Consider the following 14,123-nt stretch of genomic DNA (forward strand, 5'->3'; position numbering starts at 1 on the left):
GGGAGAAGGGGGGGAACATCACATGTTCTCTTGCTAACTGTAGCTTACCAGAAACTACCAATTTTGACTTTTATAAGCTTCGGACTCTCAAATCTGATCAATCTCTGGTGGCCTGTTTAACTCTTTCTGTAAGGCAGCATAACGCAACAACACCTTGTTGTACTGCCTGGCTTACTGAAGCAGAAGCTTCTATACACAGTGCTCTAACGTAAAGGAGCCTACTCGTCTTCCATCCCAGCCTACTACAGAGAGGATCTTTCCAAATCAAGGGTGCACGCAGCCCAGTCCCACAGCGTCGACGGGACAGATGGCAAGGAACACTAGCCAGAAAGGAATCAGTGACCCAGGAGGCATGCGAGAGGAACAACCTCGGCTGAAAAAGGCTTGAGACTCCAAGATTTCAAAACACTCCATGATGAAGTTAGGAAACAGGAAAAAAATTTCAAGTATTGAAGACAGAAGAAGGAGTTTTGGCAAGAACCATATTTACTGTCCATTGCAAGACCACAGCACCACAGACTACGTTCTTTCAAAAAGCATTTTGCTCCAGCTTTTAGCACTGACTTCGTAAGTGACAACTGTCATGACAGTGTGTGATACAAAGGATGTGAAAACAGTACTCTGTGTGTGTCCCTCCCGCCGATGGTGGTCCCCAGCACTGGGTGGCCTCCAAGCCCCCCCCCCCACTCACCCAGACAGAGCCTGGGGGGCTGCTGGCTGTGTTCTTGGTGCAGGCAGGGTAGTGCTGGTTCCGCCTTTCCAGATTAAATGCCTCCCCAGGTCAGGAAAATGAACCCCAGTAGTTAAATTAGAAGTACTAAGACTAAATCCCCACCCGGGAAATGACTGAGTCATCATTTCTCAATATCCCCTGAGAGTTCTGCCCCGCCCTCTCCTCTATCATCTTAAGCTCCTGGGCAATGTGATCATCACACATATTTTCACATCCTTTAAAAAAAACATAGTTTTAAAAAAAAATGCCTGAATGTAAATGGATGCAAAGTCAGACATTTACAAACAAAAAGGTTCAGAGCAGACTTTGGTTTCATTCAAACCAGAAACACTCTTAAAAAGCATTACAGAGAGTAAGGACAGTGCAGAGAGCAGGAACAACGTGGCTAGAATCTAGTAAATGCATGTGAAATTCTACCATAGAGTTTGTTTTCAATCCACGTGGAGGGGAGGGTGCGAGGGAGGGGAGCATTATTACAGTCCACCAGGGGCGTCTCCTCCTCCGACAGGCCGTCATCATACAGCAGGGAGTCGGATGGGGTGGACGCGGCCAGGTCCAAGTAGTCCTGGAAGGGAGAGGGACCTGGTCACTGCTGGAGCAGGCCACTGCTGGACATGCCCACCCCTCCCCACCCCCGCCCCGCCCCACCTGATAGCAGAAGCCCCAGCCGAGTCCCACCCCGCACCTATCAACCACTCGCCAGATCTGAGCCCCTGGCCAGGTCTGTAAGCATGAGTTCCCCCAGCCTCTGGTCCTCATCACAGAAAATCACCTCTTGGAGGCAGAAATGTGTTCCCTCATTGTTCTGGTCCTCTCTCTGCAGCACTAGGGGCACCAGGCCCAGCACTGGAGAACAGGCCTGTTTATAAAACCTGAGGCTCTGGGACTGCAGTCCCGTGACTCATGTGGGAAGGCCAAGACACATTCCCCATCTGCTCCACACTTTCCGGCTTCCCTCCAGGCACTCCTGCCATCTCCAATATCAAGTCAGGACCAAGAAATCTGAGTCATCGGTGTGGGTTTTGCATAAGATGCTGCTAGAGGCTTCAGCTTCCAAGCAGGATGATTTGTGAGGACCAGCTACTTCCACTGCCCTGGTTAAAGGTGTCAAGAATGCTTCCAGTGTGTTTCTGGCTGGTTCTCAGCACTGTTCTAGGAAAGCTGACTGTAGGCATCAGCTATTACCTCTGTTTAGGGCAAATCATAGGATTTGCCCCAACGATACACCGAGGTTGGGTTTTATTCCAAGGGGCCCAGTCCATGCATCTTGCCTTCCATGTTTGGAGAAATGACAACTTTCAGTAACTGTGTCAATTTAAGGATGAAACCACCAGAGGGCAAGCAAGGTCTGTGTCTATTTTCTTTACTTGCATCCCCAGCATCTGAGGCAGAATACAGGAGGCAGCCCATTGCCCAATCAATATTAGTGGAAACTGTGTTGATTTCCTCTATCACCTAGAGTTGTAAACTGGAGGCACACAGATATGTTGTTTGGCCCACACTGAGCTTTTGGAAATTGCTATAAAAACTGGGAAACATAAACATCCCTTAAAAAGCCTGGCATGCTGGCTCTCTTATTCCTACAGGTTACATTGTCTATGGTAAGAGGTCCCTCAGAGGCAGCTGGTAGGCCACTATTTGTCATAGTTTCCACTGCTCCCTTCACTTCCCACCCTTAGCCGGACCCTTCATAGAATCTGAATTTAGGACACATTCATTCCAACTTTACTTCCTCAAGTTCCATTATTGAAAATAATTTTGCTTGGTATTGGCATATCTTCTTCCCACCCCTGTCTGTGGAGGGCTCTTCCTAAGTGTCAAGGTAAAAATCCTGGTTTCTCCCTAATTTCAAGAAGTCCAAGAGGCCTGGATTAAGGATAAAGGTTCGTGCCCGCCCCGCCCCCTGCCCCCAATCTGCCCTGCCCCCTACCAGGAGACGACATGACCATCTCACTCTGCACAGCCGCACTCTGCCTTTGTATTGGGAATTCCATGAACTGGGGTGAGGGAGGTGGCACCAGGGATTGGCTCCGGGTACTCACTCTGCTCTTAACCATCATCTTATCTAGGTCTTTGCTGATGTCGGCAAACACTGGCCTCTTGTCTGGTTCCTGCTTCCAGCACTGCAGCATTAGACTGTACCTGGTGAGACAAACAGGTGGGTGGTGACAATCCAGCAAGGACTGCCCAGTCACAACCACCGCACCCAGTACAGTGCGCCTGGGCCCCAGAGGCTCTGGTCCAAAACCCCAAAGCTGTTCCTGTGTCACTGACATCCTTCTCTGAGTTGGGCCAGGGTATGATGGGTCAGCAGGGGCTCACAGTGTCTGGCGCTGTGGTCCAGCCATGCTTGTTATGGCAGCTGACGCAGAAATGCCAGTCCTTAAAACTCTTATGAAGGATGAACTGTGTATGAACACAAAAACCTGCCAAGCACACTCTGTCTTGCACCTCCCTCCCTCCCTCCCCTGGGGCTCTGGCAGGGCTGCAGGGGCCACCTTGTGGGTGAGTGCTGGGCCTGTGCCTGCCAGTCTAGGGTGCCCAGGGAGGCAGCACCTACTCACCCTTGCACTCCCACAGCCCCGAGCCAGGCACATGGCAGGTGCATGACAGACTTTGTAGAATGAATGGACCAGTGTGTGTCTAACTATGGACGACCCCCCTCTCATGTGTTCTCAACCTGTTCTCCAAGGATCATCTGATGGAACCACCATTTGATGAGAAGATTCTGGTGCCCTCGAGCTGAAGTCCAGGTGCCATCTGCCTGCCCTTTGCCTGCCTTGGTGTCTCCACTTGGGCGCTCCCCTGTATGTACCCCTGGGGCCATTCTGAATTACCTGCCCCTCCCCAAGCATCCTGGGACAGGTCTCTAGCCTTAGACTGAAGCTGCTCCCTCATCCTTCCACCACCTCTCCTGGGGTCCTGCTCCCCCTCAGCTTGTAAGTCCCCCCAGGAGGCCCACCCAGCCCCCAGTGGAATCTGGGTCCCCAGCATCTGCCATCATGCCCAAGGGTGGTTCTCTGTCATCTGTGCCTTTGTCTTAGCCCGTCGCTTCCAGCTGCCCAGCTCGCCTGGGGCTGGCACCCAGGGCTGCCCAGCAGTGGGAAAGGATGAGTGTGCATGCCTTCCTAGGCTTGGCTGAGATACCTGAGGGAGTCAGTCGGCCTGCCCACAGCTATACAAGGTGTGCTGGTCATGCACCACATCCCAAGGAATTGATGCTAAGTGCAAGCCAGGCCCCACTGTGGTCACTTCTGGGGAGATCAGGGGCACCCTGGGTGCTGCCCAGTGGGTAGGCTGGAAGCACTTCCATCAAGATCTCCCCTGATTTCTGAGGGTGAAGGGGTTTGGGAAGCCAAAGCCTGGAGTGTCAGTGTCTGGGGAGGCTGGACCAGAGAAAAAAGCATGCTCACATCTCCTCGCTGCAGTTGTCTGGCCTCTCCATCCGGTAGCCTGTCTTCAGAAGGTTGAAGAGCCGTTCTGGAGGAATCCCAGGGTATGGGTTGCCGCCCAGGGTCACAATCTCCCACAGCAGGACACCAAAGGACCACCTGCAGAACCAGAGGGCCAATGAGCGACTGCACTGGGTCTGTGGCATCCTCAGCGCCCCAGATATCCTCCCCCTGAGCAGCAACAGGACCCGAGTTCCCCGTACAGAGAGTGGTCCAAGTGCCCACAGTTTCAGCCTAGGCTGACCAAACAGATGGAAGTGGAATGGAGGCGGACCAGGTGTCTGCCTGCCCTGCCCCAACCCCCCGACAAGCTGCTGCCCAAGCTCAGCCCCCATGCCCAAAAGGGGCAGGTGGCTGACCCCTGAGGTGAAGCTCTGTAGCATCAGAGACAACACAGGGAATGCAAATAAGCACAGTGAAAAGCAGGTCGAACTGAGGCCACAGGGCACCGGGGGCACTCTGCAAAACCCCTTCACCTTTTCTGTGTGCTTGGAAATTTTCATAAGATGTTAAAAGGAAAAAACATTGCAATGGGAAAATATCAACTGTGAGGGAAAATTTCCTGTCAAGTGGGGACAAAATCATCACAAAACAGCATTATCACACAAGCCTGTTTACAGTAATAAAGAATGCCTGCATGCCACGGACAACTCTAGGCAAGGCCTGTGAGCGCTGGCCCTAGTTATTTAGGGATGGTGGGGCCCCATTGACTTTTAGTCTCTTCGTTATGCTTTCCCCTGCATTTCCAGTTGTTTTACAGTCAACTTGGTAATCAGAACACAGTTGTTAAAACTGTTTAAGAATTGCCTTTTCACAGCCTACCTTATTCAAAACATGCAAGGCTGTTTACAGCAGAACATTTGGAAACGAAGTCTGTTGTGGTTTTGAAAACAATTGAGAATGTAGTTGGACTTGGAAGACTGAGTTTTGGTCTTGGAGCAGTTTGGGTACCAGAAACCCACTCAAGGTCACTCCACCCTAAACCTGTCTCTGAGTGGGGACCAGTCACCAGGGACCTGCTTGAAGCCTGCTCACACTCAGGCTCACAGAGAGGGAACTGTTCAGCTGAGACTGTGTGTCACTGAGATGTCCAAAGAGAGGGCAGGGGAGGTGTGGGAGGCAAGGGGGGCTGCAGCTATAGCTCACGTCGTCATGTATTCCACCGTGGCACTCAGAACTACTGCCTGGGCCTTTGCCATTTGCTGTGTGAGTACACAAAGCTCCCCCATCCGCAGCCCCCCAGTTTGGGGAGGTCACTCTGGACAGCTGGAATGAGCTGACAGGGACTCAGGGCAACTCTGTTCCCCAGCGGAGCTGCCCAGAAAGGTGCATACGTGTAACCTCCACCCCAGGAAGGCAACACCCAGACTCACACATCACTCTGGGTGGTGTAGATATGATCAAAGAGGGACTCAATGGCCATCCACTTGACTGGGATCCGACCCTAAGGAAGGAGTGAAAGAAAGGCATTAATGTTGCTCTGAGATCCTAGGAACTGGTGTGTGGGGGGGACACATCTCAGGCTCTTTCAGCTCTTAAGGAACACTGAGTAATGACTCCAGTGTGTTCCTGGGTACAGGCCAGCAGCACAGCCTCACAGGTGCTGGAGTCCCAGCCCTGCCTTCCTAGGCTTGGCTGAGATACCTGAGGGAGTCAGTCGGCCTGCCCACAGCTATACAAGGTGTGCTGGTCATGCACCACATCCCAAGGAATTGATGCTAAGTGCAAGCCAGGCCCCACTGTGGTCACTTCTGGGGAGATCAGGGGCACCCTGGGTGCTGCCCAGTGGGTAGGCTGGAAGCACTTCCATCAAGATCTCCCCTGATTTCTGAGGGTGAAGGGGTTTGGGAAGCCAACATCCAGTGTTTCCATCTTGGGAATTTCTGACACAAACGAACACACTAAAGGCCTTTCTAAGAAGCTCTGAGCGAAGAAATCAATGTGAGTGTCTTGAGTCTGATTTTTCCCTCTTATTTTATCCCAGGGCCCTTTTAGCATCTTCTGAAAGACTGTCCTCCACCATGGAGAGGCTGGAGTTCAACCTAACAAATCCTTTCTAATGCAACTTAAGAAATAGCTTTTTGGTACAAATAGATCAGCGGGCTTTCCTGGTGGCTCAGTGGTAAAGAATCCACCTGCAGTGCAGGAGATGCAGGTTTGATCCATGGGTCAGGAAGATACCCTGGAGGAGGAAATGGCAACCCACTCCAGTATTCTTGCCTGAGGAATTCCATGGACAGAGGATCCTGCTGGGCTACAGTCCATGGGTCGCAAAGAGTCAGACACGACTGATCGATTAAACAACAACAAATAGGTCAGCGTCAAGGCACAATCAATTTTAAAAAAGGCATTTGCTTTGGATTTTAATGCATTTATTGTACTTCTTTTTTTTAAAAAAGTACTATTTAGGATTCATACCCTACATGAAGTGTGACTGCTTCAAGGGTGTGTGTTTCTAACAACGCCACCTGCAGGCTGTGCTCTCAGGGGCCGCGTTGGGCACCCTGTGCTTCCTTGCTGGGTGACACAGGGCATTCCCGAGGACCACTGCATCAACAGGAAGTTCCATCCAGCCCCCTCCACGAGTAGGGAGCACCCCTCTCCACTTCCCCTTCAGCACTTCTAAGACGTGCTGTCACAACGGGAACCCCACAAGAAATCAAATGTCATCCTCACAGCCCCAGGAGCACCTGGGCTTCACTCGCCCCTCAGAGCAAAGCTGAAGTGTATGTCGTGGCTTTCTGTGTTTTTCTTTTTGAGCACCATCTGTTCCGAATGCCAGCTTAGCTGTGTGTCTTGAGGGGGCCTGTGATCTTCCCTGTCTAGTCTGTCACAGGGAGGCTACTAGAAAGGGGTTGGGAGGATAGCAGCACCAAGAAAGTCAAGACCAATGTCACAGGGAAAGGGACCATACCAGGGAACCAGGTTTCCCAAGAAGGTCCCCGAACCACCTGTTTCAGTGACTTGGAAAAAGCTTCCCAAATCTCTACACTGCAACTCTGGACTTTGTCTCCAGGATCCTCCTGATAGCCTTCCAAACTCACTTAGTCGGCGGTTCCTAGGCCCTTGGACCAGGAGCATACCCTGCTGTAAAGTGATTCCTTCCTTTCTGTAAAGAATGACTAGCAAGCTTGGGTTTAATTCATTTCTTTTCCCCAAGCAAAGGACTAAAATTACACAGAAAGTAAAACAGTGACCTTCACTCAGCAGCAGTGAGAGGAACAACTGCAGACAAGAAGATTGTTATTTCTGCAGTGGTGGGTGACCTTTAGAAGTGATAGTGATGAAAAGTGAGAGAAGCTGCAGGAACCCCACTCCCAGCAGGGAGCTCCAAAACAGCACGTGTGGCTGTGAGGAAGAGAAGCAACAGGCTCAGGACTGAGTCCTGCTCTGGGTCTCTGGGGACCCAGGACTAGGAAAGAGTTCGGGGATGAGGACTGGAAGTTTACACTCTAAAAACCCGCTTTATCTTCCTCAGATCAAAATCTGTCCCCACCCGTGGGCTCCCTGACCACGCCCTCTGCCCTCAGGCCATCACACCCCACAGCCTGGTACCTTGCTCCTCTTCACGTAGGAATCCTCTTCATAAACATCTCGGGACAGACCAAAATCTGAGATCTTCATCCTGCGGCCCTCGGCTACCAGGACGTTTCTGGCTGCCAAGTCCCGATGGACGAGCTGTGGAAAAGACAACAGCAGGGACCCCTGAACCCCGGGCCCATCGCTGGCGGAGGGGGCGCGGGGCTGGGGCGGCACGCACCTTCATCTCAGCCAGGTACTGCATCCCTCGTGAGATCTGCCAGGCAAAGGAGATGAGGTCGCCCATGGTCAGGGCCCGCTCCTCCAGGTTGTCCAGGTAACTGGAGTTGCGGCTGCCCCCGCTGCCCACGTAGCCAGGTCCCGCCTTGCGGCTCTCTCGGAGGAAGCCCCGCAGGGAGCCGTACTTGGCATACTCCACGATGAGGAGCAGTGGCCCTAGGGGCAGAGCAGTAGGTACGTGGGCTGGCTGCTTAGGTGACCCTGGGCAGGCAGAAGTTGGGCCAGCACGGGGCAATCGCTTCCAGCAGCCTGAGGACTCAAGCCTCAGCTCACTCTCACATCACTCTGCCCTCCACCTTGCAGCGCTGTTACTTCAGTCATGTCTGACTCTTTGTGACCCTATAGACTGTAGCCTGCCAAGCTCCTCTGTCCATGGGATTTTCCAGGCAAGAAGAGTGGAGTAGGTTGTCATGTCCCCCTCCAAGGGATCTTCCCGACTCAGGGATTGAACCCAAGTCTTTTACATCTCCTGCATTGGCAGGCAGGTTCTTTATCACTAGTGCCACTTGGGAAGCTCCTCCATCTTGCAGGGGCTTTGGATTCCAAAGCCAGCTGCCTGGACAGTTGACCACAACCTCTTTCCTGGGTGTCCAGGGCAAGCAGTCACTGCATTTGAAGCTGCCCTGGGAGATAACCACTGCTGCTCGGATGTCAGGAACTTTCTGTACCCCTGGTCTTGCCACAGTATGGCCTGGGGACGGCTGATGGAGGCAGAGGTTCTGGACTGCCCCTGGCCACCCTCTCCCTGCCCTGCCTGCTCTCAGGCCACAGTCCTCCGAGGCCCAGCCCTGAGTGCTACTGGTGCTGACCGGTGCCCCTGCTGCTCTCTCCCTGTCGGCCTCCCATCTCCCTCACACCCCAAATACACATGCACACACATGCACGCGCGCGCACACACACACACTCAAAGTGGGAGGCCCCCAGGGTGGCAAAGCAGTTTTGGAAGACCAATAGAGCAAAATGATCTTATGTGAAAAACGGTGATGCTGCCACTGCCTTTGCCATCCCAGGCTGGGGTGGGGTTGAGATCACCTGGAGGTTATGGCATATCTAGTTCCCAGTAGGTGCCAGGAGACACTGCTCATCTCTGGACTTCCCTGTCTTAAGGGCTCGGCCTGGGGCAGGGTGCTGACAACCAGGATGTCGCCAGAGACCCCAGGGAACACTACTGTGGCAGCCCTCATGGTCCACTGACACACAAGTTTCAGGCAAGGGCCAGAGAGACCATGCTTCCAGGAAGAGAGAGGACAGGGGCCAGAGAAGAAAAGGATGGGGATGAGGGAGAATGCAGAATGGAGCAGCCCAGAGCCCCTGGCTTGTGCCCGGCAGCTGCTAGTCCCCGGCTGGTCTTACCATCCTGGCTGCAGGCCCCGTACAGCTTGATGACTTGCGGGTGGTTGACCTGCTTCAGGAGGTTGAACTCTGATAGCAGGTCCCGCAGCTCGCTTGGGGAGGCATTCTCTGAAATGCACAGAAACAAAGCAGGTCACAAAGTCCCTGCTACCACCGTGCTGGGTCACAGACGCAAACGAGGGGTCTACACAGACTTGTCTCCTTCCCAGACATCCTACTCAGGTTCAGACTGAGGCCTGCCAGGACCTCACTGCTTGTAGCTACTCTCAGCCCATGGGAGGGCCAACAGCGGCCTCAATGGCCTCCAGGGAGTAAGAACCAGAGGAGCGCACTTCCATGTGAGCAGTCTTTCCATGGAAAGCCTTCTGGGCTGGGCTATGCATGCAAATGGCATTATTTCCCTGCAATCACCATCTCTCAAAGACAGTGGCGCATAAGACACTCCTCCGTTAACCCTTCTGGGGAGGAAAAGGAACTCCCTGGTGCCCAAACACCTGCCAACCAAGCACTCGGCAAAGGCGGGTGAGGCCCTGGAGAAGGGTGAAGGCCATGAGACTTCACGGAAGTCGTCTTGCCATGCTGAGCGTGTGTTTTCCAAGGGCAGAGATAGTTGTGCTCAGGAGCTTGGGTGTGGAGGTCTCCTGGCCAAACTGTCCCCCTGGGTCATGGCCCCACATCCCACTGCCCAGCTGTGCCACTGCCTCTGGCTGTAGACTTGTCTGGAAATGAGAAGACAGCTGCAAGATGGGGCATTGGAACCCTTTGGACCACACGTGGGTGACCCAGGGCCAGTCTCACTGTGCCCTCTTAGGGCCTGGGGTCTCATAGACAAGGGGCAACCCCAGTCTGAGGGCCTGGGTAAGTACACAAAAGTACCTGGCACTGCATGGCTCCCCGACAGCTGAACATCAGAATGCATCAGCCTAAAATGTGCCCATCACATGGCCACTGGGCCCTCAGTTGGTCCAGCTGAGCCAGAGCTCGGCCATGGCAGAGGACCGTCTACCCAGCCCCTGCTGAGAAGCGGTAGTGAGGATACCCAGCATGTGGTAAGACTGGGGCAGTGCTGGCCCGCTAAGGGCCGGGGTGGGGGGACTGGGAAAGGCAGGGACCTGGGGGGACAGGGGCCAGTCCTTACAGGTGGTCTCTTCACCAGGACCTCAGTGGACGCTTGGCGAAAGAAATGAATGGGGCAGACTGAGGTGGGGAGAGCTGTCGGTTTCGAACTTAAGGGCTTTTAATTTAAACTCGGATCTTTACCCAACATTGATACACAAGCAGCATGGCTCTGAAAGCTTTCAAGGGAGGAACGTCTTACCCTGCTTCTCCAGGGACCACACCAGCCCACATCATCCATGGTGGGGGTCCCTAGACTGCAGCCACTCAAGAAGAGCAGGGGAGGGGTATTGGTTCTTCAGGAGGCAGCAGGCTGATTGCCAGAGTCCTGGCGGCCCCCGCAGGTGTGAGTGGCAGAGCCCCCCGTGTACTGCCCGGGCACGTACCTTTCAGCATCTTCACAGCCACAGTCGTGTACCCTGCTTTGCCTTTCAGCCGAAAGGCTGTGGCCTTGACCACTTTTCCAAATTCACCTTCTCCCAGAGTTTTTCCAAGCACCAAGTTCTTCCGTGGGAATTCCCACTTGGGATCCTCCTACATTGGGTTTGAAGGAAAAAGAGAGGGAAGAGAGACAGTGAAGGTAAGAAGAAAGGAAGAAGGCAAGAGCCGGCAGACAAGCTCCGTGTGCAGACGGCCAACTGTCACCTGAAGTGACAGGTGACAGTCACCATGTCCAAGGGCAAGACCCCACAGTCAGGCCCTGAGGTGCTATGACAAGATGCGTCCCCCCACAGGAAGGCAGGTGTTGCCACAGACCGGCTGGACTCCGTATGCTCATACCCTCACTGGCCTCCATCTACTGTAGATGCCCTGGGCCACCTCAGGCCCAGGGCCTGGTATCTCCAGTGAGAGAGTCAGGGTTTACTCAGCACCCACAGGTGCTCACAGGGGGACCACAGCCTCTTCCCTGGGACTCAGGCCCAAGCCTCATGGCACCTCCTCTGTTTTGGACACCAGGCACTGACAGTGGCCCAGGCTACAGGACTTCCAAGAGAACTCAAGTGGCACCTGTGGCCCCAGTTGCCCACCAGCCCTGGACTCCCAGCTACAGGTGGGGGTGTCAAGAACACTTTCCCGGTGTGGCAGCCTCTAGAAAGTTACCACTGTGCCCCTCAGGAACCCCCCTCCATCCCTCCCTGACAATGTGTGGAAGAGTCTGCTCCCCCCCACAGCCCAGCCACTGGCCAGAACTTGCACACACCAGCCTTCCCAACACACCATGCCCACTGAAGACCCCTCTGGGGTGGGGTCTTCCCAGACCCCAAGACTGGCTCGAAGACCTGAACCCTGGGGATGCTGAAGCCTGTCAGGAACCTGCCCTCCCGTCAACACTGGATGCCCAGGTCCCCAAGTCTCGCTGTGGCTGGGTGTGGGCATGGCTCCAGGGGCTGCTTATGATGTGCCTGGCAGGCTCGCCTAACCCACAGACACACACTGGTGACCCACTGCCCCCCCAGGGACCAGAGCCCTGTGTTCTTACGTCTGGGAGCAGAGGCAGGCTCCTCTAAGCACCATGGCCAGGGGCGCCTTCCAGCCTTCCCAGGTGTCCTGGTGTCTCAGCTTCCCCAAGAACCCATGTTGTTTGTTCTTTAAGTTGCAAAAGAGTCAGTCGTGTCTGACTCCCATGGACTGTAGCCAGGCTCCTCTGTCCATGAGATTCTCCAGTCAAGAATACTGGAGTGGGTTGCCATTTCCTCCTCTACCAAGAACCCATAGTCAGGCTCAAAGGTGACAACACAGTCACCACCACCCTGGTGTCCACACTGCACTGGATAACAGCTGACGGCACACAAAGACTGGGCTAAGAGGGGATATCTCTGATTTGTTTCTCTTTAAAAGTGCTAAAACCCCAAAGTGTCCTCCCCACTCTATGTAAGACATAACTAAGGCCAAAGGGTCGAATAATGTGTCTAAGACCTCAGAGCTGGTCAGTGTGGCCCTGGGCCTCCGGCCGAGCTCTGGCTTCTCTGCACTCTGGGCTAGAGGCTGAAAGCGGTCCGTGGCCCCCCCACAGAAGAACCGCTCTCATTGTGTGTCTCAGCACAAACCACCAGGGCATATAAGGGAATCAAATGGCTCATCCCTGGGCCACGAGGGCCATTCCCAGATGTGGTGGCCACAGGGGCCTCCTTCCTGAATTTGCCGGTTCCAAACACTCAGCAGGTGGGAGGTCTCCAGCCCCCAGTCCCCATAGCATTTCAGTCTCCTCAGCAAAAACACTGGGGGGCAGACAGGCGGAGGAGCAGCCTGGTCGGGCAGGAGGTGGTGTCTGAGGCTCCCACACTAACTGCTGGCCCAGACCATGCCATGGAGGAGGAGGCTTGGGCTGATTCTCCCCTCTTGGCAGGCCAGTCACAGAGTCCTGGGGCCGGGCTCCCCTGCAGGTGCCTGAGAGGCCTCTCAGCAACCCCACTCTCCAAGCCACAGACAGAACCCCCTCCTGGCTGCGGCCAGGCCCCCCACCTGCCAGTCTCTCTCGCCTGGATGGGGACAGTGTTTCATCATGGGGCTCCTACCCAACAGACTCCCCAACAGAGCGACCTGTGGAAATGAAGGCAGAACATCGGCCTCCAGCCCTAGGGTGGTCCTACCCTCTGAGAATAAAACCCACACACTCCTCCTCAGGGCCTCCCCCAAGGCTGCATCCTCCAGCACTTGGGGCCTCCGTAGGAGAGATCTTAGGCGGGTACAGCATGGCCTGCCCTCTCCTTGGAGCCAAATGGCCCAGATCTCAGTCATTTAAATCCGCGCCTATCCTTTTCCACCCTGATTCACGCTCTCTGCCCCACCCCTGCCTTCTGCCCTCCCTGAAAGACAGCTCGGTAGAGGTTAGAAGACAGCTGGAAGCTCACGAGGTCCTCCTGGCAGGCAAGGATGCAACAACCCCAAGGGCCCTGCCCCTTCTGTCCCCCCCTCCTTCCCCAGCTGCCCTAGACCAGAGGCTACCCACAGGGCTACCTGGAAGGGCTGCCTCCCTGGCCCTGCTGCCACATGGAGAACCTCACCGGGATCTTGAAGGTGTCCACCGAGACCTGGTTCTCCATGGAGTCCAGAGAGGGCCGGCGGGCGCCAGACGAGGAGTAGCTGACCGGGAAAGCTTGGGCGGGTCGACGGAAGGTCATCTCAGCCGAGGCAATGGGCGGCTTGTGGGCATTCTTGTGGTAGCGGTGGATGCAGAAGGTGGACAGCAGCACAGATACGATGAAGGAGAACAGCACGGCTGCCGTGATCACTGTGCGGCAGAGGTCATCACACAGGGCGTCTGCGGGCGAGTAGGGGCCGTGAGAGTAGACACCGCACAAGGGGGACCCCCAATACCCAACAGAGCCACACCTGTGACAGCCAGGAAGTGGCTGCTGTGACCGACTGTGAGCTGCCTGCCAACCCTCCTGACCCATGGCAGGTACTGTTCTGTATGTTTTTGCTATAAGAGACTATTATTGCCCTTTTCTGGAAGGAATGAGCATTTATAAACATCCTGCCTGAGGTCACACACCAGAGGTTGTGCACCCCTGCACCTCCCCCACCCTGGAACGCTGCACTGAAGCCAGAGGCCCAGGGGCCCTGGGGGTGGGAGGAGAAGTTCTTCTCCTGCGTTCCTAATATCTTCTGTATTTTCTTTATGTTCAATATATAGTGGAGAGGAAGAC

General features: G+C 54.6%; 1 protein-coding gene across 3 annotated transcripts in view; it reads right to left on the reverse strand.

Moving 5' to 3' along the window:
- The window catches only part of RET (ret proto-oncogene), a 53,446-nt gene that overhangs the window by 2,267 nt on the left and 37,056 nt on the right, over positions 1-14,123 (reverse strand). For all 3 annotated transcript variants that reach the window (XM_043927014.1, XM_043927012.1, XM_043927011.1), the window contains 9 exons: positions 13,479-13,735; positions 10,860-11,007; positions 9,358-9,465; positions 7,946-8,160; positions 7,741-7,863; positions 5,559-5,629; positions 4,147-4,284; positions 2,776-2,875; positions 1,151-1,298 (listed from right to left, as the gene is read on the reverse strand). In XM_043927014.1, coding sequence (XP_043782949.1) covers positions 1,151-1,298; positions 2,776-2,875; positions 4,147-4,284; positions 5,559-5,629; positions 7,741-7,863; positions 7,946-8,160; positions 9,358-9,465; positions 10,860-11,007; positions 13,479-13,735 — 1,308 coding nt within the window. The remainder of the gene's footprint in view (positions 1-1,150; positions 1,299-2,775; positions 2,876-4,146; positions 4,285-5,558; positions 5,630-7,740; positions 7,864-7,945; positions 8,161-9,357; positions 9,466-10,859; positions 11,008-13,478; positions 13,736-14,123) is intronic.

This window comes from Cervus elaphus, chromosome 15, assembly GCF_910594005.1.
Source record: "Cervus elaphus chromosome 15, mCerEla1.1, whole genome shotgun sequence".
NCBI lineage: Eukaryota > Metazoa > Chordata > Mammalia > Artiodactyla > Cervidae > Cervus > Cervus elaphus.